The following is a 25183-nucleotide window of genomic DNA, read 5'->3' as shown; positions in this document are numbered from 1 at the left end:
GCCCGGGCGCTCCAGCCAAGTTTGCCTCGCGGTCCCGGCCGACTCGCGGGTTACCTGAGCCGCCAACCACGTCAGCGCCACATCATCGGGGCCTTTTACTTTGCGAGGGAACAGGTAAAGAAGGAAGAAAAACCTCCCCCGGGCGAGCCAATCGCAAGCAGACGGCTCTGCCTGGGAGCTCGGAGTTGCGCGCGTGCGGGAGTGGGCGGCGGGCCGGAGGCGGGGCCAGCGAGGTCCGGAGGCGGGGCCTGGGCTGTCCGGGGCGGGGCGTGGGCGGGGCCGCGCGGCGGCGGGGCGGCGGGCCGCGCTGGGGCCGGTCTGCGGCGTGGGCCTCGGCTGTGGCGGCTGTGGCGGCTGTGGCGGCGGCGGCGGCGGCGGGGGAAGATGCTGCAGTCCCTGGCCGGCAGCTCGTGCGTGCGCCTGGTGGAGCGGCACCGCTCGGCCTGGTGCTTCGGCTTCCTGGTGCTCGGCTACCTGCTCTACCTGGTCTTCGGCGCCGTGGTCTTCTCGTCGGTGGAGCTGCCCTACGAGGACCTGCTGCGCCAGGAGCTGCGCAAGCTGAAGCGGCGCTTCCTGGAGGAGCACGAGTGCCTTTCGGAGCAGCAGCTCGAGCAATTCCTGGGCCGCGTGCTGGAGGCCAGCAACTACGGCGTGTCGGTGCTCAGCAACGCCTCGGGCAACTGGAACTGGGACTTCACCTCCGCGCTCTTCTTCGCCAGCACCGTGCTCTCCACCACAGGTAGAGGCCGGCCGCCGCGGCCGCCGTGTCCCCACGCCCCCGCGCCCCCCTCCCCGGCCCGCCGCCCGCGCCCCGGCGCCCCGGCCCCTCCCCGGCCCCTCCCGTGGCGCGCACACCCGGCGGAGCCGGAAGCCGGCGCGGTGGCCGCGGAACACGCCTTGGGTGTTGCCTCCCCGTAACTCTTGGGAAGTGGTCCCCGAAGCCTTCGGCCCGGGTGGCTGCGGGGGGGGGGGGGGCTTCGCGGGCTGCGTTCTGCTTGTCGCGGTACCCTGCACCCGGCTGTCCGGTGGGAATCTGGAGCATCCCGGCAGCCGCGCGGGCAGGCGAGGGGATGCTGGAAACTGCCCGCTGCCTCAGTGCGCGCACCTTCCTCCTGACCCCGTCCCGCAGGGCCGAGGCCGCGCGCCAGGGTCACCTTCCAGACGGTGCCCTCTCTTTCGGTGATGCATACATTTCTCGGCCCTTTGCTCTTTGTGTGTGGGGGGGAGGCTGTGGGAGTAGCCGAGTGACATCACTCTGCTCTTCGCAGGTGACCTCCGAGCGGACAGGCGGATCCGGTTTCTTTTCAGAGTAGGAGGAGGGGTGAGGGAAGGGAGCGTCCGACCGCCTAGGATCCGGCAAAATGGGGGCACCTTGATTCAGCAGTTTTTTTCAACTTTAGGTGTGCGAGGCCACCCCTAAACTTCGCAGCGACTCTTCCCCTCCCCGCACTCCTCACCCAGCAGGACGCTCACGCATGGAGAAGCGTCCTCGGGTGGAAGCCGAGGCCGGCGAGTGCCCCAGGGCGCCCTTGCTGTGCCGGATTCGGTGAATGAAGGCGGCGTTTTCCCAGCGGCTAAGTGGGGCACACACACCGGGTTGGAGATATTTACACATTGATGTTGGAACCCTGGAAAGTCTCTCAAAGGATGTTCAGCGAAGTCCCCTTTTTATCCACGAGACCAAATCTTTGAACAGTCCATCTTGGCGCGCACAAGGTCACACACTTCCTAATTCCCCGTGTAGTCCTGGGACCTGGGCCTCCAGTGGGTCGGGGCCGGCAGTACTGGACACGCCCCCGCCCCCTCCTCCGTAGCAGGTGAATCAACTTCTCATTGCGACAACTGTTCCGTCACCCCACCCCCCTCGGACACCTCCCAGGGTTTGTTTATAATCCCCTTGGGGCTAAACCCATTTGATTGTTTTCATAATAAGTGATACCGAGTAATAATACACTTTCCACCTCGTTCCTGTAAAACAATGCTTTAGAAGACGGAGGTGAATTACTAAACTGTAGTAAACCGAATTCTAGCTTGTATTGTGATAATGTTAAAAACCGTGTTAAACTTAGCCCTAACCAAGATGAATCCTCTTCCTTTTCAACTTTGCCAACATCATTCTTCAGCTTTATTTCCCCAAGTGCCGCTTCCGTCGTCTTTAGCTGGGTCCCTTCCTGGGAACATTTAGAAGTCCCCGCGCTTTTCCTTTGAAGGACATTTTTTTGTTCTGAATTGAGACTCATTCATTCGCTGCAGAACTATTTCCACTGGGCTGCAGCAAGTCTACAGCTGGGTCACAGTGTTGAGTAAACATTCTGTAAAGTTTCTCTCTTTGAGTGCCTTCTAAGTAATGGTATTTTAAGAACGGAACAGGGAAAGAACAATGTTGTGAGGGAAAGAACGTGTTTGCTTTTACTGGGTAGGATTTTCTCAGACTGGCACAGCTCCTGTAGAATCTCATCATAAGCAGATAATTAAATCTCAAAAAGTATGAATTTACATCTCAAATAGTTATTTCCTAGATTTCGTCTCTTCCTCCCCCCTTTTTTTTAATTAGGAAAAATACAGTTCCTGTTTTTAAAAAAAGGTTCGGATAGATGTCTTATTATTGGTATTCAGATTATATTGTAGTTCCTAAGAAAGTCTGTTTTCACGCAAAACAAGAGTTCATTTAGGAAATCCGGTGCAAGGGGCGCTTAAGGATACACTAGATGAAAAAGGTGCCTCTCAAGTGTGTAAAATTAGCAAATCAATGAACTCTTGTCCTTGAGAGAATTGGCTTTATTAATGCAGATAGAGTTCCAGCAAACTTCAGAATTCCCTAAATCAAAGATAACTCTTCTGGTTTTGTGTTGACCCGGTATCTGACACACTTTGTTCCGTGTGGTAGCAAAACAGCGATCTCAGACAATGTGGAGTCAGGGTTTGTGCTTCTCCTTCGGGTAGATACGAGGCATGCTGTGGTTGTGGTCTGTGGGCTTAACTCTTCTCGCCCCTGTCGATGGCGAATCCCTGAGCTAACTGTCGCCTACCCAGTGAGGACAGTCAGTCCTGGCTTGTCTAGAATGGTACCGCGGGGGTTACAAAGTTTCCATTCTGGCTAGTCATCTCTGAAATACAGGACCCTGGATGTGCCTGCGGTAGAATCTTCGCATCTCACCAAGTCCAAGTTCAGTCAAGTCTTCATGGTTTCTTTGCAGGAAGACTTAGGTTGTAATTCAGGGGTGATCTTCAGTCTCTGCTCTGCCAAGGACTCTGGAAATTATTTCAAACCACTGAACGTCTCTTTACTTTTCCTTGATTAAAAAACCGTATAGCAACACCTGCGTAGGATCCGCAGTGAATGGAAGGGGAAAGTACACTTTTACCTTTTCAGAGGGAAAAGCGGTAGAAAAATAAAAGGAGGCGTTGTAGACTGAGGCATTTCCCATATAACTTTTATACTGTGATTTTTTTTTCTTTTTTCTTTTTTAATTTTAATGTTTATTTATTTTTGAGAGACAGAAACAGTGAGTGAGCAGGGGAGAGGGAGAGAGAGAGGGAGACACAGCATCTGAAGCAAGCTCCAGGCTCTCAGCTGTCAGCACAGAGTCTGTTGCTGGGTTCAAATTCAACGAACCATGGGATCATGACCGGAGCTGAAGTCGGACGCTTAACCTACTGAGCCACCCAGGTGCCCCTGTGATTTTTTTTGTCAAGGAGTAAGGAACACTTGGGAAGTTAGAAATAAGAATAATTAAGAACATGTCAGTTTACTGTAAGTTTCCTTCTTTATTCATCCGGCAAGGTTATATATCATGCTGACGTTTGGTAAAAATGCAGTTTGTGTGCATGAGCTGTAAGGCTGGTACTTTTTTATTTTGCTGTGTTGTAAATAGGGGTCTGAATGATAGCTCAGTCCCTGTTGCCGTCAGTCGTAAGCATGGTGCCTTGCATCGTGATGCTGCCTTATCCCCGTTTATGAAGCGAGGTTTTGAAACTTTTATTTAAAGTGCTCAGAAAAGGGGGGCACCTGGGTGGTAGCTCAGTCAGTTAAGCATCTAACTTTTGGTTTCGGCTCAGGTCATGATTTTGTGGTTCGTGGGTTCGAGCCCCACCTCTGGCTCTGCTCTGATAGCACAGAGCCTCCTTGGGATTCTCTCTCTCCCTCTCTTTCTGCCCCTCTCACACTTGCACTCTCTCTCTCAATATAAAAAAAGAAACTTTATTTAAAAAAGTTTTTTTAAGTTTATTTTTGAGAGAGGCAGAGTAAGCGAGTGGGGGAGGGGCAGAGAGAGAGAGGGAGGGAGAGAATCCCAAGCTGGCTCCACACTGTCAGCACAGGGCCCCATGTGGGGCACAAACCCACAAACCTCAGGATCATGACCTGAGCCGAAACCAAGACTCAGATGCTTAACTGTCTGAGCCACCCAGGTGCCCCTAAGTAAATAAACCTAAAAAAAATAAATAAAGGGGCGCCTGGGTGGCTCAGTCGGTAGAGCGTCCGACTTTGGCTCAGGTCATGATCTCGCAGTTTGTGGGTTCGAGCCCCGCATCAGGGTGTTGACAGCTCAGAGCCTGGAGCCTGCTTCAGGTTCTGTGTCTCCCTCCCTCTCTCTGTTCCTCCCCCACTCATGCTCTGTCTCTCTCTCAAAAATAAATAAAAACATGAAAAAAAATAAAAAAGAAAGTAATGTTGAAGTAAAAATCAAGTAAGAAATCAAGTAAAAACAAGTAATGTTTCCTGACACATTAAGGTTTTACAAGAACCACATTTCAGCATCCATAGAGACTTGGATTAGGTGTACAGTCATTTGTTTCTATGTCATTTAGGGCCGCTTTCCCGCTGCAATGACGGAGTTGAGTAGTGGTGACACGAACCATGTGGCCACAGAATCTGAACTATTTACAGCTTGGCCGTTTGCATAAAGAGTCCACCGAACTCTGCTTTGGAATAAGCCTTAAAAGGAACTCTAAGCCAGAGGAATGCTAAGGGTCGTACTTCCTTTTGGAAACCTTTCCAGAAGACAGTTTAGCATCCGAGACTTCTCTGCGTTGTGGTAGGCAGCCTTTAAATTAGCTGGCTAAATTTTTCAGGGGTATGCAGCATTTAAATTAGTAGCTACCATCCCCACCATTTCCAAAGCAAATGATTGTTTATTGTAGGATGTCACTAGATTTTGGTCAAATCTGTGACATGACTGTCCCCCCCCCTTTTTTTTTGTATTTGGAATGGTGACGAAGCCACCACTTATATTGGAATTGCCTTATCTAACATGCTTGGTCAATACTGTATTATTTCTGGAACAGAAATGCCAATGAGGAAAGGAATTCCACCAGAAACAAACAAGCAAACTACCAACCTGGAAGAGAGATCTGAAATCCCACGTACTGAAATCCGTGCTCTTTATGCACAGGAGAGCCTTTGGTCTTGATTTGGGGCCTTTATGTTTAATTCTAACAAATTTAACAAACTCCAACTGGCTTTGGAGCCCCTGGCAGATTAAAGAAGGAAACGCACGGCTGTAAGCAAGCCTAAGCCAAAGGTCACGAAAAGACAACCATTTTAAACATCGGAAAAATAAAGTGATACTATTAAAAACAAACTTTTATTGAACATTTTATGTGTACCCCTATCGCAAGGAGCTCATGAGGCGTAGGGTGCTTCATCCTCACTTTAAAAGAGGCTGAAACTAAAATTGAGGTCGAGGGACCTTACCTAGGTCACAAAACTAGTAGCGATGTGGCCTTGATTTGAGTCCAGATGTATCTGGGTTAAGAGCTTGATGTTTGCATAGTGTCTAGGCAGACAGGGTTGTTAAGGGCTGAATGTGTCTCCAGAATTCGAATGGTGAAGTCCTCACCCTTGTACTTCAAAATGTGACTATGTTTTTGGAAATAGAGCCTTTAAGGAACTGACTAATGGGGCACCTGGATGGCTCAGACCATTGAGCATCTGACTTCAGCCTGGGTCACGATTTCACAGTTCACGAGCTCGAGCCCCAGGTCGGGTTTGGCACTGACAGCACAGAGCCTGCTTTGGACCCTCTGTCTGTCTCCCTCTCTCTCTACCCCTCCTCTGGTCATACTCTCTCTTTCAAAAATAAATAACATTTTAAAGATATAAAAAAATAAGAAGTGATTTAAGTTAAAATGAGGACACAATGAGAAGGTGCCATCTGCAAGGCAAAGAGAGAGAGACCCTGGAAGGCACCGAGCCTGCCAGTACCTTGATCTTGAACTTCTAGCCCCCAGAACCATGAGAAAATGAATTTCTGTTACTGAACCCACCTGGTCTGTGGTACTTTTTTATGGGAGCTCTAGTAAGCTAATACTGAAGCACTGTTTTGGTTTTTGTGAGTGGTACGAAAACAAAGAAACAAAACAAATATAAGAACACGAGAAACAGAATCTTTATATCTTTGCCATGTATGCCAAGCCAACAGCTCCATCTGCATGAATAAGACGCCATTATTGTAGAACGCAGTGTAATAATCGATATCTCTGATCAAGAGTGATGCTTCAACATGCCTCTGTTTAAGAAGGCAGAGAAATGTGTAATAAATCCTAGAAACATTTCCACCCACTAATGGTCAAAAAGAGTATGTATTAATATTTACTAATACTCATGCGTAAGCCCATCCCTGTCTCTAAAACATCATTCTCTAGCATTTTGAAGGTTCCCCCCCCAACTATAAATTTGCTATTATCTATGCCTGTTTTATGGCACTTGGAACATACTGTTGCCATTATAAATGATAATCACTTGAAAGAGATTATGCGTTTGCTTTTATGACAGAACTGTAAGTCTTGTCAAGAATGTAATTTTCTCTTGTACCAGTAACCCAGTGGGAAATCTGGTGCCTTTCACGACAAGTCATTTTATGGCCCTGCTCCTTGGACTGCTGTGGGTGGGGAGACCATCTGTTGTCTCTTGCGCAGAAAAGTTGGAGCACGTGAACTTGCTAGTGCTTCTTTGTTTTGCCCCATACAGCGCGATTTCTTGTGGTTCGACTTCCCACAGAGCTGGTGTCCAGGACAGAGAGATCCTCTATGGCATTCCCTTTCTTTGGCATAGAATTGCACTGTGCTTGATTTTATTCTCAAGAAGCCTCATTCGATCCCAACTGTAGCCAAATCCATGAACTACTGAAGTCCTTCTCTTCTTTGCTGAGTGTGCTATGATCACCTTGTGTTTTACCGGTGGGAGCTAAGGATTGTCTTCTTCTCAAAAAGCAGGCAATGTTGGGGGGTGTCCTAGACTTCGTGATGCTTCTGTCTCCCAGACCCAGTTTGTGCTCTGACTTCTTTGTTCATTCCAGGTAGATTCCTGCCTGTGGAGTTGGTGGTCACGCCCCCTCAGTGCAGGGCTGTGTCCCTGACCCAAGGTCAAAGTGAAGAACAGGGTGGAGGGGGCTTTAGAGGCACAGAGGAAGTAGAATCGGAAGGGACCTAGATTCTCTCCCTTTGCGTGAAGCAGTCTTGTATTTTCTGGTTGTACTCATGTTTCCATTCTGTAATCTGTAATATAAGAACAGAATCGGTTCTTATATTAAAGAGATTAACTGGGCTGTGTTTGACATTGGCCGCGTTTCCTCATTGCCTACTATCTGCTTGATTCCCCTATCAGATTCTGACTGCATTGGGTGCTCTGGCTCAGGCTGACTTACTTTAGTTTGTGAGTCGAGAACCCGCACTTGTAAGCCTTTGTAGATTTAGTTATTGGTACCTGGTGATGAGGTTTAGGCAGAAAGCTCCCCAGGGACTCGGTGACCCAGGTAATGTAAAGTCAATATTAGCGTGGTTTGTGGGTGCCGAGCAGAGAAAACAAAAACACACAATTTAAAAAAAAATGCGAGTTTTTATTTCTCTGATCGTGGTCAGTGGATTGCATATTAGGAATAGGAATCGAGGGACACCTGGGTGGCTCCGTCTGTCTGACTTTGGCTCAGGTCATGATCTTGGGGTTCCTGAGTTTGACCCCTGCATGGGACTCTCTGCTGTCAGCACAAAGCCCACTTCGGATGCTCTGTCCCCACCCCCCCTGCCCTTTCCCTGCCTGTGTACTCTCAAAAATAAATAAAATAAAACATTTAAAAAATGAGAAATAAGAATTGAAATATAGACTTGTCGAATCACTGTGTTGTACCCCTGAAGGTAATGCGACATTGCGTGTTAATTATACTTCAGTTGGAAAAAAAAAAAAGCATTGGAGGAGGGCTAATTAGCTCATCCCCTGTTCATGCTTAGGCAGCATGGGGACCCACATTCAGCTATTTATTCAAGGTGGTGCCTTCACCCCCCACTCCACTCAGCTTCATGGAAGCCTCTTGAGGTTTATTCAAGCTCTGGTTTGCAGCACAGCCTTGAAGGAGACCTTTAGTCTAAGGTGCACTGAGGAGGGGAGGCAGAGAGGCGCCGTTGTCCCAGAGAAGAGATCTACCCTGGGGCATTCTGAGCTGGGCGCACACGGGGCATGCCGGGGGAGGGCGGGGAGCGTCGGATGGGCTGCACAGAAGCGGGCCACACTCCCTGTCTTCCCAGGTTCGTGTCCCACTTGTTCCCGCTCTTTCTCCTCCGCCCACTGGTTCTCCGCATCTTGTATACCGCCAGGTATGGGAATGCCCCATTCTTCTGGGACACATAGCACTTACCGCCCTGGACTGAAATTCCTTATTTTCACGTCTGTCTTCCTGCCAGGGTGGCCTTGAGAAGGAGCGCCATCTTGGCCTCATTCTGCTGCGTCCCTAGCGCTCAATAGGTCCTCATTAAATGCAAAGGAAGGCACGTCTCTTCCCGGGTCTGAGTCTTTTTCCTCTTCTGGAAAGAGAGGAGATTTCTAAAGATGTTACTCATTTTCAAGAGACCTCATGTATCATTTCGTTACCTTGATAAGGAAACAGAGGCCCAAGTTGCTTAAATGATCTCCTACAGTTACTTACATAAAAGGTGATATCCGCGTGCCTCGCGTATCCTCAGTGCACTGTGGAAGGCTCTAAGTGATCTAAAGCGACGAGAAAGGCATGCATTCTTGAGCAAATATTTATTGAGCACTTAAGTTCACCAGGTACTGCTCCAGCCACTGGGAGATCCTGCCTTCCTGGATGTCTGTCTGGTAGGAGGAAGGAGATCCTATAAATAAGATGATTAAGTGGGAGATAATGGAAAATATGTATTGGTCCCTGCCCCAGGTTCCGGGCACAGAGGCCCTTAAAGCTCGGTAAATTCCTGAGTAGAACACGAGGAGAATCTTCTCTTCCGTGTGCTCTCGGGTGGGGGCTGGTCAGCAGAAAGACCTAGCCATGATTAGGAGCTTGGGATTTTCAGCCCCACCCCCAACACCCAGAGAGGGGAGAAGCTAGAAATGGAGTTAACGATCTGCCATGCCACCGTGAGGAAGCCTCCATAAATATCCCAGTAGCACGGAATTCTGAGAGCTTCTAGGTTGGTGAACACGTGCACATCAGGAGGGGGGTGCGCCCCAAGTCCACAGGGACAGAAGCTCCTGCCTTGGGACCCTCCCAACTTGCCCAGTGCATCTCTCCGTCTGTCTGTTCCTGAGTCATATCCTTTTATGATGAGCCGGTGACCTAGTGAACGAACTGTGTTCCTGAGCTCTGTGAGCCCTTCTAGCAAATTAATGGACCCTGAGGAAGGGATCGTGGGAACTCTTATTTATAGCCAATAAGACAGAAGTAGAACTGACAGCCTGGACTTGACTTTGTAAGTGAGGACAGCCTTGCAGGGCTGAGCCCTTCACCTGTAGGGATCTGATGCCGTCTCCAAGTAGATAGTGTCACAGTTGGGCCGACTTGCAGGAAGCCAGCTGCCATCACAGAAAATCGCTGTCGTGGAGAAAAAAAAACGTCCACGCATATGGCGACCAGAGGTGTCAGATGTGTTACGTTTTGTGTGAAGAGGCACAGGAGACACACTGAGAGGTGTAAACACACAGCACCCTGTGTGGGGATAGACTGCTAAGGAGCTGCATCCTAGAGCAGTGGGAAGCCAAGGAGATAGGGAGACTTGGGGGGGGAGGGCTGGAGGGGGAGGGGTCCAGGACTGTGGTCTCTGGTAAGGAAGTCACAAAAGGCCTCACTGAGTAAATGGCATTTGATACAAGAATCAGAGGAGGTGGGAGTGCATCATTCAGCTATCTGGGGATGTTCTAGAACAAAGTCCCGGTATCGGAGGTGCTTCGAGAAAGGCATCATGGCTGGCGGGAGACAGCGGGGGACCGGGTCAAGGAGAAGGAAAGCAGGCAAGTGGCCTTGAGAAATAGCATGACCGTAGGTAGAGAAGAGAAAGGAGGTATTACAGGTGGAGCATGTGAATTCTCTCAGCCAAGTTGCCATTTGATACATTCATTGAACAATAGTTTAAATACTTCAACTCCCCGGCTAAGAAACAGTCTCTAAGCTGTAATATTATTTTCTAATTTAATAGTATATAAGGCCGTATGGAAAACTGGGGGGTGGCGCAGGAAGATTCGCTTCATATTTTCTTAAAAAGTTAACAGCAGGATATTTAGTATTTGACATAATTGTTCAATTTAAAATTTGCAATCTGTATAGTCCAGAGAACAACAATAAATCTATCTCTTCTTCAGTGCCATTATTAGGAGCAGCTAACATTCAATAAGTTGCCAAGAAATCAGTGTAGGTCTTTCCTGTTTTTCAAAAGCAAATAAGAAAAACATACAATTTTTTTTTTCCCACGAGGGATCGATCTCAGAACTTTAGGAGGTCGATCACCTTCAAATAAGGGTGTTTACAGTTTGTGACAGATGGTGAAATTATCATGTGACTCGGAAAGCTGAGTAATTTTCATTTCTTCTGCTTGTTTTTAAGTTTGCCATAATTACCATTTGAAATGATGCCATTTGAATAACACGGCTCCCAGCTACTCGTGGATGATCTAAGGTGCGCCTTTCTGTCTCCAAATACGAATTCTCGGTGTCCCCCTGAGCCTGTGACTTAACAGGAGCCACAGTGGAATGTTTGAAACTAGAACTTAAAGGTTAAAGCACTCTTGGAGCTAAAATTCTTTAAATGTTTGAACACTGGTTACCAAGGCACTGAATTATTTAAAGGCTGTGGTTAGGGGATTAAGTTAATTAAAGGCGCCCTGGAGGCTGTCCCCACCCTGGCCTCCCCATCCCAGAGCCTCACTGAGTTCCGAGCTGGGAGAGGAGACCCCACGTCACGACCTATCGGCCACCCAGGGGTCGGGACAGGAGCTCGCCCACGCCCACGGGCAGGCTGCACAGATGCACCGCTCAGGAGGGGGTGCGGATGAGGCCCACGCTTTCACACCCCCAAACAGCAGGGAAGAGCACCAGCATGCCGGCTTGCAAGCTGTCATCCGCTGGGCTGGGCCCATCCTCCCCTCCCCCGCCTCTGCTCCTCTCCAGCCCCTCTCCGGTTTAAAACATTGAACCAACAAAGTGGAAAGAAAGCAAAACTAAAATTACAAAAAAAAAAAAAAAAAAAAAAAAAAAAAAAAAACCGCCATTGGTAGTTTCTGGAACATGACCTAAATCTACATCTGTTCTTCCAGCCGCTCTGGCCGAACNCAGGGAAGAGCACCAGCATGCCGGCTTGCAAGCTGTCATCCGCTGGGCTGGGCCCATCCTCCCCTCCCCCGCCTCTGCTCCTCTCCAGCCCCTCTCAAAAAAAAAAAAAAAAAAAAAAAAAAAAAAAAAAAAAAAAAAAAAAAAAAAAAAAAAAAAAAAAAAAAAAAAAAAAAAGGCAGCACACCGCCATTGGTAGTTTCTGGAACATGACCTAAATCTACATCTGTTCTTCCAGCCGCTCTGGCCGAACACGTATTATTTGCGGAGGTAATCTGGGTGAGGCTGAAATGACACGCTGGCACCTGGTTCCGTGTGTCGGCTTGTGCTGGCAGTCACCTCCTGCCTGCTGAGGCTGAGTCCCGTTCCCCTGGGCTGGCGAGGATTGGGGGCGGCGGGCGTCTGGAGCGTTTCTTCGGCCATCCTGCTCTGTCCATCCTCAGTGACCCAGCCTCCACACACCGCCAGCCAGTGTCCCCTCATAGCTGGGGTTCAAGGGATGGATTGTTCCGCAGAAGCCAGGGAATGGAGTTGTCGAGTTCGACTGTCATGACATCAGACTGAATTCATATTAGAAAAGTACAGCCTTGGGGTGCTTGGGGGGCTCAAGTCGGTTAAGCATCCAACTCTTGATTTCGGCTCAGGTCACGATCTCACGGTTCGTGGGTTCGACCCCCGTGTCAGGCTCTAAGCTGACAGCGCGGAGTCTGTTTGGGATTCTCTCTCTGCAACCCCTCTCCCCTCAGTAAACAAATTTTAAAAGAGACAAAGGAAAAGTACGGCCTGATTGAGTGAAAAGTGAGAATCATGAATCTGTTTTAGGGGGAGTTTTTTCTTCCTGATATGCTAAACAACCCTCCATAAAGGAAGTAAATGTTGGTTCAAGGTATATTTTAGGCTTAAGTGAAGGATGGCAGAGAGAAGAGGCACAAAAGCATTGATCTGTGGACTGGGTGGGGGGCTGCTGGGGTCTCTTCTGTGCAGTCACTGGCAACAACAGTCCCTGATGATTGATTTCTCCAGAGCTCAGTCGTTTCCTCTCTATACAGTGAAGGGCTGATAAAGACCCTCCTCGCAGCTCTAAGCTTCTGGGGTTCTAGGGCTCTGGAGGGTCGGCTGAGAACTTGTCTACCCTGTGCCCCACACGTGAGGACACAGAAAAAAATACCTGAAGGGATAATCCCTGACCTTAAAAAACAAACAAACAAACAAACAAACAAACAAAAAAGAACAAAGGCCTGCCGTCTAGCGGGAGGCTAACATGTGAGACTGGTGGAGAGCTGATCACTGGATCGTGTGGGGCCCTGGTCACAGCTACAGGGTTTGAGGGGGTGGCCGGTGTGGGCTGACATGGGCAGAGGACGAGGGGACTCGAGGTGACCAAGCGGCATTGGCCAGTGGCAGACAAGGGGCATAAAGGTGGAGACTTTGGGAAGGGGAGTTTGCACGTAACTCCACGGGCAGGAGGGAGCCTCGAAGGTTCCTGAATGCACCATGACAGTCAGGCCCGCAGGCCGGCCCTGAGGCTTGGCGGTCCCGCAAACACCAGGTCCCTTGCACTGCAGGAGAGCCAGAACTGCTCCAGGGACCCCCAGGATATGAAGACAGTTGCAGGGATGGGGTGGAGGAGAGCCATGGCAGGACCCCACACAGATCCCCTGCGTGGACATAAATGGGAATTTCTAGGCTCATAAACAGGGTCAGGGGGATTACCCTGGGCTGGCCTCCCATGGATGTCACAGCCCAAACCCCGAACCCTACCTTGAGGCCTGAGGGAGAAGCCAAGGGGCTGCCGTATATGGGAGCATGGGTATGTGAGTTCTTTCCAGGCGTGTATGGGTCAGGGAACACTCAAGGCAACAAGCCCTCATTCTGTGCTCCTTCACCTCCTCACACATGTGTGGTTAGCCGGACCCCAGATGTTGGGTGTGTTTTGGAGGGGACAAGCGATTCGGCCATAAGATGATGAATAAACGAGGCTGTGGCTGTAAATGGTATTTGTGATGAGTATTTCAGTTAGTTACGAACGGGCATTTCTCAATAGGTCGAGGAAGTCTTAAGTAAAATAGCCATTCCCTGTATCATGGTCTTGCTGGTAATCTGCTCTAAGGAAATTCTTTTTTGGCGTGCCAGAATCCCCATGTTAGCCCCATTTCTGAGTGACCAGGCTGTTGTGACTTGTTAAAAGATGCACAGGTATTGTAAATACAGTTCTTTGCATTTTGCATCACCTCTCAAGGTGGTTTCTCAGTGCACAGGACTCAGAATAAAGATGTCCGGCTTCTCTTTAATCGTCTAGTATGTTCATTTTTTGCCTCAGGGTGTCCGGAATCCCAAGTCTGTTCTCTCTTCACAGGGAAAGGTGGGTTGACTGAGCAGCTGTAAGGAGACTCATCAATGCTTCAAGGAAAAGGCACCACTTAGTGCAAATCTTTACATTTGTGATTTAAAAGCATTTTTTTAAGTTTTTATTTATTTTGAGAGGGGGCGCAGAGAGGGGGCAGACAGGGAGGGAGAGAGAGAGAGAGAGAGAGAGAGAGAGAGAGAGAGAGACAAGCAGGCTCCACACTGTCCACTCAGAGCCCGACATGGGACTCCTTCTCACAAACTGTGAGATCATGACCTGAACTGAAATCAAGAGTCATATGCTTAAGCAACTGAGCCATGCAGGCACCCCCAATGTGATTTTTATTTTATTTTTTTTAATGTTTATATATGTTTTGAAAGTGAGAGAGATTGTAAGCAGGGAAGGGGCAGAGAGAGAAGGAGACACAGAATCCGAAGCAGTCTCCAGGCTTGGAGCTGTCAGCACAGAGCCCAACGTGGGGCTTGAACTCATGCACCACGAGATCATGACCTGAGCTGAAGTCAGATGCTCAAATGACTGAGCCACCCAGGCGCCCCTGATTTTTATCTTTTTAAACTGCACACATGATCACACATGCAGAGTCTCCTTCCCTCCTTGCTACCTTATTTGAAAGGTGTGGACTCAAGAACCGAGTTCTCCGGGGCGCCTGGGTGGCTTAGTCGGTTAAGCGTCCAACTTTCGCTTAGGTCATGATCTCGCGGTTCGTGGGTTTGGGCCCCGTGTCGGCTCTGTGCTGACTGCCAGCTCAGAGCCTGGAGCCTGTTTCAGTCTGTGACTCCCTCTCTCTGACCCTCCCCTGCTCATGCTCTCTCTCTCTCTCTCTCTCCTAGAAATAAATAAAGCATTAAAAAAATTTTTTTTTTTTAAATAAAAAAATAAAAAAAAAGAACCGAGTTCTCCGTTGAACCCACATGTGCACGCAGAGCAGACAGACGAGGGTGGGTGACTTTATCAGAAGGGAGAGTGGTCTTTTAGCCACGGTATTGCCATAGCTCACCGGCAAGTCCAAGAGATAGATCAGTTCGTGGACATGTTTGAAAAGCAAAGCAAAATTGATCAGATTTTTTAATCACCATCTCAGCTCTGAGCATGGGCTCTGGTAGATCTCAGGGTCAGACACACCGCACCCTGGGGCCCCCTGGGTCATCTGCACCCGCAGAGCAGTTAAGCACCAGAGAAGACTGGTTCGTAGCTGCTTGTAGCATATGAGCTCTGTGTTTCCAAAGGATGTACTTGAAACAATTAGACCGGGTTGAATATTATTCCTCTAGTAACATCACCCTTACCTCCATTCTAACATGCTTTCTTGAAAAGGAAGAAACCTGGCCCAGAGAATCATTCATCGTCCACAGCCTGCCTTACTTGTAACTCTGTCGGTAATTAGTAATTCTAGGGGCGCCTTGGTGGCTCAGTCAGTGAAGCGCCCGACTTCGGCTCAGGTCATGATCTCACGGTTCGTGGGTTCGAGCCCCACATCAGGCTCTGTGCTGGCAGCTCAGAGCCGGGAGCCTGCTTCGGATTCTGTGTCTCCCTCTCTCTCTGACCCTCCCCTGCACATGCTCTGTCTCTGTCTCAAAAAGAAATAAATATTAAAAAAAAAAAAAAACAATTCTAATAGGCGTGAGAGTTATTGACTATCTGAATGATTCCTGTTGCCACTGGATGGTAGGCTTCTGACCACATCGGGGCATGCCCACGGGAGTGAGCCCCTCACTGGATAGCTAACATTTGTGTAGCTATTGGAGGGAAAGCTGAGAACCAGGGCCCGGTCTAGTTGGGCCTGCCTCATTATGTTTCCCCTTAGAAGCAAAAAAAAATCTGGTTGTGCCCTAACACCTGAAGGAGGTATGTGAGCTCACCCTGAATTTAATTGAATTCAGGGCTTGTATGGAGGGTGGTTTGGAAAGCCACTCTCCCTTCTGTCTAAGAGCGGGATAAAGTCACCCACTCTTATCTGTCTGCTCTGCGTGTTTTAGGAGGTGGCGTGTATTGGGGTACACGGTGAGACCATTCATCTGTTTCAAGTTTTTCCAGCCCCTGCTCGCTTCCTCATCTGCGAAATGGGCCCGAGCTGGAATCTAGGTGTGTGTCCCTAAAGAAACATCCTTGGTGTGCTCACACGTGGAGCTCACTCCTATGCTCCGTCTCATTAAATGCCTACAGGGTCTGCCTTTTCCCCGACACTTTGCTCCCCATTTCCCATTAAATGTCTAGGCAGAGAGAGCTTTGCCTTCCAGAAACTTTGGCAACTGGAGCAGTCTTCTAGTTTGGCCTCCTTTGATTCGGGGCTAGAAGCACTGCTGTCCCAGTCACTCCAGGGACCCTGTTCCTAAAAGCCAACTGTGGCCCCCAGCACCACAGACCAGACAGTGTCTGCCCAGGACGCCATGACAGACTGTGCCCGCCTCGTTCTCTGCTTGTACGTGTGTGCCGCTGGCTTGTTCCAGAAGGAAAGCACTGCTAACCCAAGGCAAAATGACAGTTGTCTGAAGAGCTTCTCGGCGTGGGTCAACATGTGCCCTGCCCACTCGACTCAGGGAATGTTCTCTTTATTCCCCCAAAGGCTGCCGCCTAAGGTGATACTTCCTTTCGTGATGTGTTTTGCACAAATTCACTTTTACATGGATGGAGTTGCCTGGTTTTCTTCTTTTTTCTCCTCCCCAAAAATATCAGCTCTAATTCGAACCTAGTGAGATTTGACATGCAAACAGCCAAATTACCTGATGAAATCACAGAGAAGGTTTTATTAGTCATTTTGGCCACGTGGGATGGTTAAGACCAGAAGGACTAGAGGCTTCCAGGCTGCGTCTTTTTCATGATCCCACCAATACTGGGTTTTATCATGGTTTTTTTTTTTTTAATGTTTTTTAGGTTTTTAAATTTTTTTTTAACGTTTGTGTTTTTGAGAGACAGAGCATAAGCAGGGTAGGGGCAGAGAGAGAGGGAGACACAGAATCCGAAGCAGGCTCCAGGCTCTGAGCTGTCAGTGCAGACCCCAACGTGGGGCTCGAACCCACGAACCGTGAGATCACGACCCGAGCCGAAGTTGGACGCTTAACTGACTGAGCCACCCAGGCACCCCTCTCTTTGTTTTTGAGATCAGTGCAGATGCTGGCGCTCGCTCTCCCCGCAGTGGTTTGTTCCTGGCTTGCTGCCTGGACTTCATGAGGGGTCTGGTCCTCCAATTCCAGCAATTACGACCACTTGCTGACCACCTGCTGCGGGCTGGCTACTGGGCACGCTGCCTGCTCCTTAATTGGGGGCCTCTGTTGATCTGGAGGTCACGGCCACTGTTTCCTGATTTCCCTGGGTCTGGGCCTCTTCCCAGAAGGCGCCCCGGATGCACTTCCTGGCCCGCATCTCTGCTTCCTTGTGAGATTCCCTTGCAGCCCAGCTCTCGGAACTTCGTTGGGGGGAGGGGGGCTCTCATCTCGTAACCTGTCCTCTAAAGGGAGGAGTCGGGAAACTGTACGTCTGTTCCAGAAATGTCATGCCACCTGTCCTCCACAGCTTCTAGCAGGCACCTGCTGTGGCAGAGAGCTTCCTCGCTGGCCCCTACAAAGGCGCAGTGATCCATTGATAACTTCAGTTTGGTTCCCTCTGTCGTCTCATTGCCAGTGAGCGTGTTGTATGAAAACAGCAGTGAGATCCTCGAGAAGCAGGGCCGGAGGAGAGGTGACAGCCCATCCTGGGTGGTTTTGTGACCCTTAGGAATCTGCCTTATATTAGACTAACCTGTCCTAATGATGGGAATGAAATAGTGGAAGTATGTTTTTTAAAAACCTGATATTTTGGGGGTGCCTGGGTGGCTCGGTCAGTTAAATGTCCAGCTCTTGGTTTCAGCTCAGGTCATGATCTCACGGTTTGGTTCGTGAGTTCGAGCCCGGCATTGGGCTCTGCGCTGACAGTGTGGAGGTTGCTTGGGATTCTCTCCCTCTCTCTCTGCCCCTCCCCTGTTCTCTCTCTCTCTCTCAAATAAATATTTTTTTTAAGAAAATACGTCTGACATTTTGAGAAGAAAACTTCATTAGTGTATGTATTTTAAGACTCTTCCCCATGTCATTTCCCTCTAGGTCAATACATTAAAAAAGCCAGGTTGACATAATATACTTGGGAAATGTTGATAGGCCCATTAAACCTCCTGTTTGTTTTTCTGAGGAATTCGAGAAATAATTCTTGAGTCCAAGAATATTTGGCTTTATCACACCTTTAAACCACCAATTTTGTCAGACAGAATTTGGAGTCCCATTTGATCTTTATAGAAAAATCAAATTTTGGCACTAGTTTGTCTAAAATCTTGAATATTCTCTTATAAATTAGTAAATTTGCTTAGTGTTTTTTTAGAAGCAGTCTGCCAAGGAGACTAGTTTTGACAGTTTCCAGTGTCTAAAATCCCATGTTTTGTTTTTGGCGGAGATATTTTGTTTGTTTTTGAGTTTTGGGGAGATGATGTGAAGGGAGGTGATTTGGTTTAAAGAAGCGTATGATTTAATCATTAATGGCAGGTGCCAAGAAAACACCCATCATGGATTTTAGGAGGGGCTGGTGGGCTGGGATGTTAGGGTACCCATCTGTCCACAGCAAAACGGTAGTTCTGTTTATTCACTTACGAGTATTTTCTGGGTATACAAAATTGTGACAACAGGTGCTTGGCAATGACAGTGAACAAGATGAAGGAGGGAACAATAAGAAATACTTCCTAAGAATGTTTCCATTTTGATATTGCTTTAAAATTTTTCACACTGCTCTCACTGACATTATTTTCTTTGACTGTTAACAAACATTTGTGGGTGGAGGGGCACCTGGGTGGCTCAGTCGGCTAAGCGTCAGACTCTTGGTTTTGGCTCACGTCAGGATCTCATGGTTTGTGGGTTCGAGCCCCGCATCAGGCTCTGCGTTGATGGTGCGGAGCCTGCTTAGGATTCTGCCTCCCTCTCTCTGTGCCCCTCCCCTGCTCTCTCTCTCTCAAAAATAAATAATAATAATAATAATAATAATAATAATAATAATAATAAAGTTCATGTGTGGATAGCAGAGCAGACTGTAACCAGCCCGGTCTTACCAAAGTGAAATTGAGGCCAGAGAATGTACGTGTCTTGTGTAACCAAATGCAGGTAGGAAGTGGCAGGATGGGGACTCAAGTCTGAGTGCTCCGATGGCCCCCAGAGGACTCTGAGAGATCCTGACAGATTCTGAGGGGTTGACGAGGTTTGGCAGCAGGGTGTTAAGTACAAGCAGGGCTCACAGGCTTGTGGGGGCCAGTGCTGCCCGGCATACGGTGACCCTCGGTCTTTGAAGTGCCCGGGGTTCCTCTTTGGGAGGAACATCACCAGACATCTCTACTGTGGCTCATCATCCTGTACTTCTGCTTCCTTCAGATCCATTAATGAAAAGCTGAAGGAAAAATCCAGACCCTCCTCTTCTGGGAGTAGACAGATGCCACTTTACATTTTTCAGCTTGCCAGGGTGCCCCATTTGGGCGTGTGAAAATGAAGTGATCATTTGATCCAGATAGAACCCTTTAAATAGAAAGAAACAATTATTGGGGTGCCTGGGTGGCTCAGTCGGTTAAGCGTCCGACTCTTGATTTTGGCTCAGGTCACAATCTCACGGTTTGTGAGCTCAAGCCCCACATCAGGCTCTGTGCTGACAGCACGTAGCCTGCTTGAGATTCTCCCTGTCTCTGCCCCTCCCCTGCTCTCACTCTGTCTTTCTCAAAGATACATAATAAATAGTTAATTTGGAAAAAAAAAACTTAAAAAAAAAGAAACAATTGTTTCCTTCCAAAGTTAGGTTGACCTATTATAACCCTCATGGCTACTCCAGGCTTCCACTCCTTGGCCCAACTCCAAAAGAAGGTTTAAATGTAACTTATCCTCTTGGGTCGCCTGGGGGGCTCAGTCAGTTGGGCATCCAACTTTGGCTCAGGTCATGATCTCATGGTTCGTGAGTTCGAGCCCCGCGTCGGGCTCTGTGCTGACAGCTCAGAGCCTGGAGCCTGCTTTGGATTCTGTGTCTCCCTCTCTCTCTAACCCTCCCCACTCGTACTCTGTCTCTTTCTCTCAAAAATAAATAAAAACATTAAATTTTTTAAAATGTAAGTTATCCTCTGGTCCAACCTGTCCATTGTATAGATCAATTCTTTAAGACGGAATTTTCTTGAGGCAGGAGGAGGGATAAAAAGGCAGAGAGCACAGACACTGAGGTTACTGTGTATGATCCTGTAACGATGCACGCACGGGACTGATCGTTTGTCCAAACCCATAGATCGTGTAGCACCACGAGTGAACTCTTACAGGGATACGGACTCTGCTTGACAATGATGTGACAGCGTAGGTCCTTTCAGTCATAACAGGTCCCACAGTGGAGGGTGGTGTCGAGAGGGAGGGAGGCTGTGGATGAGTGTGGGGAATTCTCTGTACCTTCTGTTCACTTTTGCTATGAACCTGAAACCACGCTAAAGTACAAAGCCTTTTTCAGCAACGTAATTCTCATGATCCCTGACAGAGGTAAATACCCATTTTTTTTTGTTGTTGTTGTTTTGTTTTTTTCCTATTTCGGGAACCGCTTTAACGTTGCTAATAGCTGTGCTCAGCCTTTGAATGGAAAGATAATCATCATTTCCATAGAAATGTTTTACGTGTACACTTGCATAGGAGGAAAGGGCCCTGAGCACCCCTGAGGGTATAGTCACCCAGCATACTCAATAGCAAATGACATCTCACCAAAATAAAAGTCACATTTAGGGTTCATTCAAGCCATAAATAAATATCTTCTGGGTTCCCACTGTGAGCTGGCCTCTGCTAGGCTTGAAATATGAGAATAAATGGAGCAAATACGCTCCTTGCCCAAAGGGAACCTGTCTTCAAGACCATCACATTTTTATTGTTTTTCGTACGTTTAAATGGTTGAATAAAATGGTAAGCTTTAGCCACTATAACATCACAGCTGTATATTTTTGTTGGAAATTTTGGTACTTCGTCCCATGTGATCGCTTAATAATATGCTAATGAGGTACCAACCCCAGTAACTTGGGTTTTTGTTAAAGATTAAGCTACAGATTTGATTCTGCCAAGGGAAATTCATTTACTCTCTCATTCGTTGGTGCATTCATTAATACTTGCATAAAATACCTGTTGGGCAGCAGTTTTGTGCCAGGCACATTTTTACGTGCTGAGGAACATCAGGAACCAACGTAGACCAAAATTCCCACCATGGAATATACATTCTAGAAGAGAAGAATGACAATATTATCAATCTAAGTAAATAAAATGCATGCTAAGGAAAAAAAGGCAGGGAAGGGTGAGGTAAAGTTTGAATTGAGGAGATCATTGATATTTTACATTAAGTTGGCTTGCGCAGGCTTCTCTGAGTTAGTCAGCTTTTGAATAAAGACGTGAAGTCATTGAGTAAGCCAGCCAAATGGATAATTGAAGAAAGACCATTCTAGGCAGCAGGGGCAGCCTGTGCAAAGGCCCTGAGTCAGGAGGATGCCTGTCATGGAGCTCGGAGCCCAGTGGGACTGGAGCTCGTCAACAGCAGGATGTAGCAGCAGGTGATGTTAGATGTGATGTGGGGTCCCATCCTGTAGGACCATAATGAGAACCTTGGCTCTCATTGTTAGTGACTGAGCACTGCTGGAGGATTTGAAGCAGAAGAGTGACAAAATCTGACTATTTCCCAAGGTCACTGTGCTGCTGTTCGGGGGACAGAGTATAGGAGGCTACACAGATCAGGGAGACCCACCAGTGGGTCAGGCCTGTGGTCATTGGAGAGATTTCTGTGGCTGGATCATGAGCGTAGAGCAGGGGATGGTGACATTGGTCAGGTTCCAGACACCCTTTGGTGGTAGAGCCAATAGCCTCTGCTGATGCATTGGACATAGGTGGAAGAGAGGAAGCAAGAAGAGAGCACAGCATGACTGTTGGGTTGTTGGCATGAGCCACAGCGAGATGGAGGAGCCACCGGCTGAGATAGATGAACCCAGGCAAGCAGGTCGGGAGGTGGCGAAGGAGACGCAGAGCTCAGCTGGTGACACAGTAATTTTAGATGCCCATGTGCCCGCCAAGTGGAGATTCCGAGGAGGTGGGTGGACCTGTGGGTCTGGGTTATCCGACATCAGAGGTCAGAAAGAGGAGGGAGCAGATGAAAAGCCTGAGGGGTGATTGGTGAGGTCATGGGAAAGCCAGGTGACTGCCATGACCTGGAGGCCGAGACATCAAAGATGGAGACGTTGCGAGGAGGCGTGAGTGGTGGTCTCAGCTGCCGCTGACGGGTCCATAGGTGGAGGCTGAGATTGCCATTAGCTTTAGCAATGGCAGGGGCATGGGTTGGTGGGGGGGGGTGGGTAAGAGCCCAGTCTGAGTTAGAATCCAAAGAAAATGAGTGTGTCCTTAGGGAGGTGGGTGAGTACATAAACTGTGGTCCATCCAGAATGAAATATTCTTCACCACTAAAAAGCAATGCATGACGGAGGCATGCAAAGACTTGGGAGGACCTTGAGTGCATGGTGCCAAGAAGGAAGACAGCATGCACTATATGATTCCAGCTATATGGCATTCTAGAAAAAGCAAAGCTATGGAGACGGTGAAAAGATCAGCATTTGCCAGGGGTTGGGTGGCAGGGTGGGAATGAGCACGGAGGAGTTTTAGGGCCACGAAACTATTCTTCATGACCCCGTAGTGATGGATACAAGCCATTATACACTTGTCTACACCCAGAGACCGTCTGCACCCAGAGTGAACCCCGCTGTATACTGTGGACGCTCTGGGAGATGAAAATGTGTCCGTGTGAGCTCATCCATCGTGTCAAATGTTCTGCGGCTGCGGATGCTGATACCGGGGAGACCACGCACCTGTGGGCAGGAAGTGTGTGAGAACTCTGTACCTTCTGCACAGTTTTGCTGTGAACCTAAAAACTGCTCTAAAAAGTCTATTAGAGAAAAGAGAGAGAGGTGATGACCTAGAGGCAGGGGGTTGATAGTGGTTTCTGAGAGTCCGTGACACAGAGGGACAGGAAAATGCGTGGTAGCTGGGGGGGAAGCAGTGGGTTGAAGGAGGGTCACTGTGTTCACGTGAGACAGGAGAGTTGACTGCATTTATGGAAAGAAGGCAGACTTGCTGGCCCGTGTCCTTAGGTGGGTGAGTGGGTCTGGGCAGAGAGCTGGCCTCAGAATCCCAAAAGAAAGGCAAAGGGGTCATTGTCACGGGTGGGTAGATGTGCCAGTGAGTTCTTGTGGGAGCTCTTTTCTGTTGGTGCCTGTGTTCTCAGTAAGAGGAGAATGTAAGGAGCATTGGAAACAAAAGGATTTGTAAAAGTTCACCAATATAAGGGCACCTGGGCAGCTCAGTCATTTAAGCGTTGGACTCTTGATTTCGGCTCAGGTCATGATCTCGCAGTTCCTGAGATCAAGTCCTGCATCAGGCTCTGCGCTGACAGTGCAGATTCTTGGGATTCTCTCTCTTCGTCTCTCTCTCTGCCCCTCCCTTGCTCAGTCACTCTTGCTCTCTCTCTCTCTCTCAAAATAAATAAACTTTAAAAAATTCACTGACATAATTCACCAATTGTTCTGCCCATCTCTCAATTTTCATCATAATTAATTTCAGGCTAGCCTCTGAGCTCGCTCAAATCAAAATTTCCATTTAGCAATGGATATCTTTTCTTCAACACAGAATTACCATGTGGGTAATTCCCCCCATTCAGTAGGACTTTTTTTTTTTTAATGTTTATTTATTTTTGAGGGAGAGAGAGAGAGAGTGAGACAGAGTGTGAGATGGGGAAGGAGTAGAGAGGGAGACACAGAATCTGAAGCAGGCTCCAGGCTCCTAGCTGTCAGCACAGAGCCCGACACGGGGCTTGAACTCACAAGCTGTGAGATCATGACCTGAGCCGAAGTCAGAAGCTCAGCCTACTGAGGCACCCAGTTGCCCCGAGATTTTCATTTGTAGAAACTAGCACCACAGGAATTCTGCTTTCTCGTCCACTGTGATGGGCAGAATGTAATGTCCTTTTGGGAGCCCCTGGCTTAAAAGTAAATTCAATTCAGTCACTTGAAGCACCAGAAAATCCTTTTACATGTTAAATGGCTCTATTTATTGGGCTGGTGAGACTCCACATTTAAGGCCTCTGTGGAGCAGAGACTCAACAGCTATGGGGAAGGGGAGGGATGTGTAGTGTGGTACTAAGTATTATATTTTATGTTTATTTTTGATGCCAATTAGAGAAATTAATGCTTGATGGAATGTGCAGGGCTGTGGAAAAACAGAAAACATTAAAGGTTATCTCCCACCCCTGCCCCTGCCCAGAGAAGCCAGACTCTCTCCTAAGATGGTTATACTTTTCCTTGTGCTGTTTATCCAAAGGGAACATTGGTTGTTGCTGTTTAAAAATTTTTTTCAGAGTTCATTTATTTTTGAGAGAGAGACAGAGCATGAGCAGGAGAGGGACAGAGAGAGAGGGAGACACAGAATCCAATGCAGGCTCCAGGCTCTGAGCTGTCAGCACAGAGCTGGACACAGGGCTCGAACTCACAAACCGTGAGATCGTGACCTGAGCCAAAGTCGGATGCTCAACCACCTGACCCACCCAGGCGCCCCATAGGGAGCATAGATTTTAAAAGTTAGTAAAGTATTGGTTTGGTTAGTTCCCCCTTATGTGTCTTAAGGAGTAAAACAAAGTCCATGGAGTGTCCAGTGAGGTGCTTCAAAGTGAGGAGACCCCGTGGAGCTCACCTCAGCGGTTCCTTATGTCACACTGAGCCATGGGGTAGGAAAAGAAGATGTGACTCTTCTCTTCCTGGTGCGTGTTTGATGATCAACTTCCAACAAGAAAGAAAAAGAAAAGGGAAAGGAAGGAAGGAGAAAAAAAAGAGAAAGGGAGATAGAGAAGAAAGAAAGAAAGAAGGAAGAAAAGAAAAGGAAAGAAAATTGACCAATTCCTACAGTTACGGTTTAGCACACGTGAGCATGTTTCCCTTCCCTTAGATGGGACGAAAGCCCTGCGGGAAAGCTCTGTTGTGTAGCATCTTTGTGAACATTCCAGAGGCTGCCAGCCTCCCAGCCTCCTCTAAGGAGGGTCAGTCTCCTGGATGAGCTGCCCAGTGGCGCAGGTGTGGGGCTGTGGGACCCAGCCGGTGCAGTGTACGATGTGATACACCTGCCAGCGCTGCAGCCGCGGGCTCTGCGACTGACTTGAGCCATGCGCTGTCGTGTTTAATGCCAGAAAGTCATATTTTTAGAAAGGGAGGAATTCACGTGATTCCTCCAAGC

At 48.3% G+C, this 25183-nt stretch overlaps 1 protein-coding gene across 1 annotated transcript in view; it reads left to right on the top strand.

Moving 5' to 3' along the window:
- The first annotated feature begins 321 nt into the window (after positions 1-321).
- Positions 322-25183, top strand: part of KCNK1 (potassium two pore domain channel subfamily K member 1) — a 50873-nt gene continuing 26011 nt past the window's right edge. The window contains exon 1 of the mRNA XM_039248834.1: positions 322-739. Coding sequence (XP_039104765.1) covers positions 385-739 — 355 coding nt within the window. The 5' untranslated portion in view covers positions 322-384. The remainder of the gene's footprint in view (positions 740-25183) is intronic.

Source organism: Hyaena hyaena, unplaced genomic scaffold, assembly GCF_003009895.1.
Source record: "Hyaena hyaena isolate Hyena2069 unplaced genomic scaffold, ASM300989v1 scaffold_319, whole genome shotgun sequence".
Lineage (NCBI taxonomy): Eukaryota > Metazoa > Chordata > Mammalia > Carnivora > Hyaenidae > Hyaena > Hyaena hyaena.
Note: the sequence above shows the minus strand (reverse complement) of the source record. Positions and strands in the feature narration are given on the sequence as shown.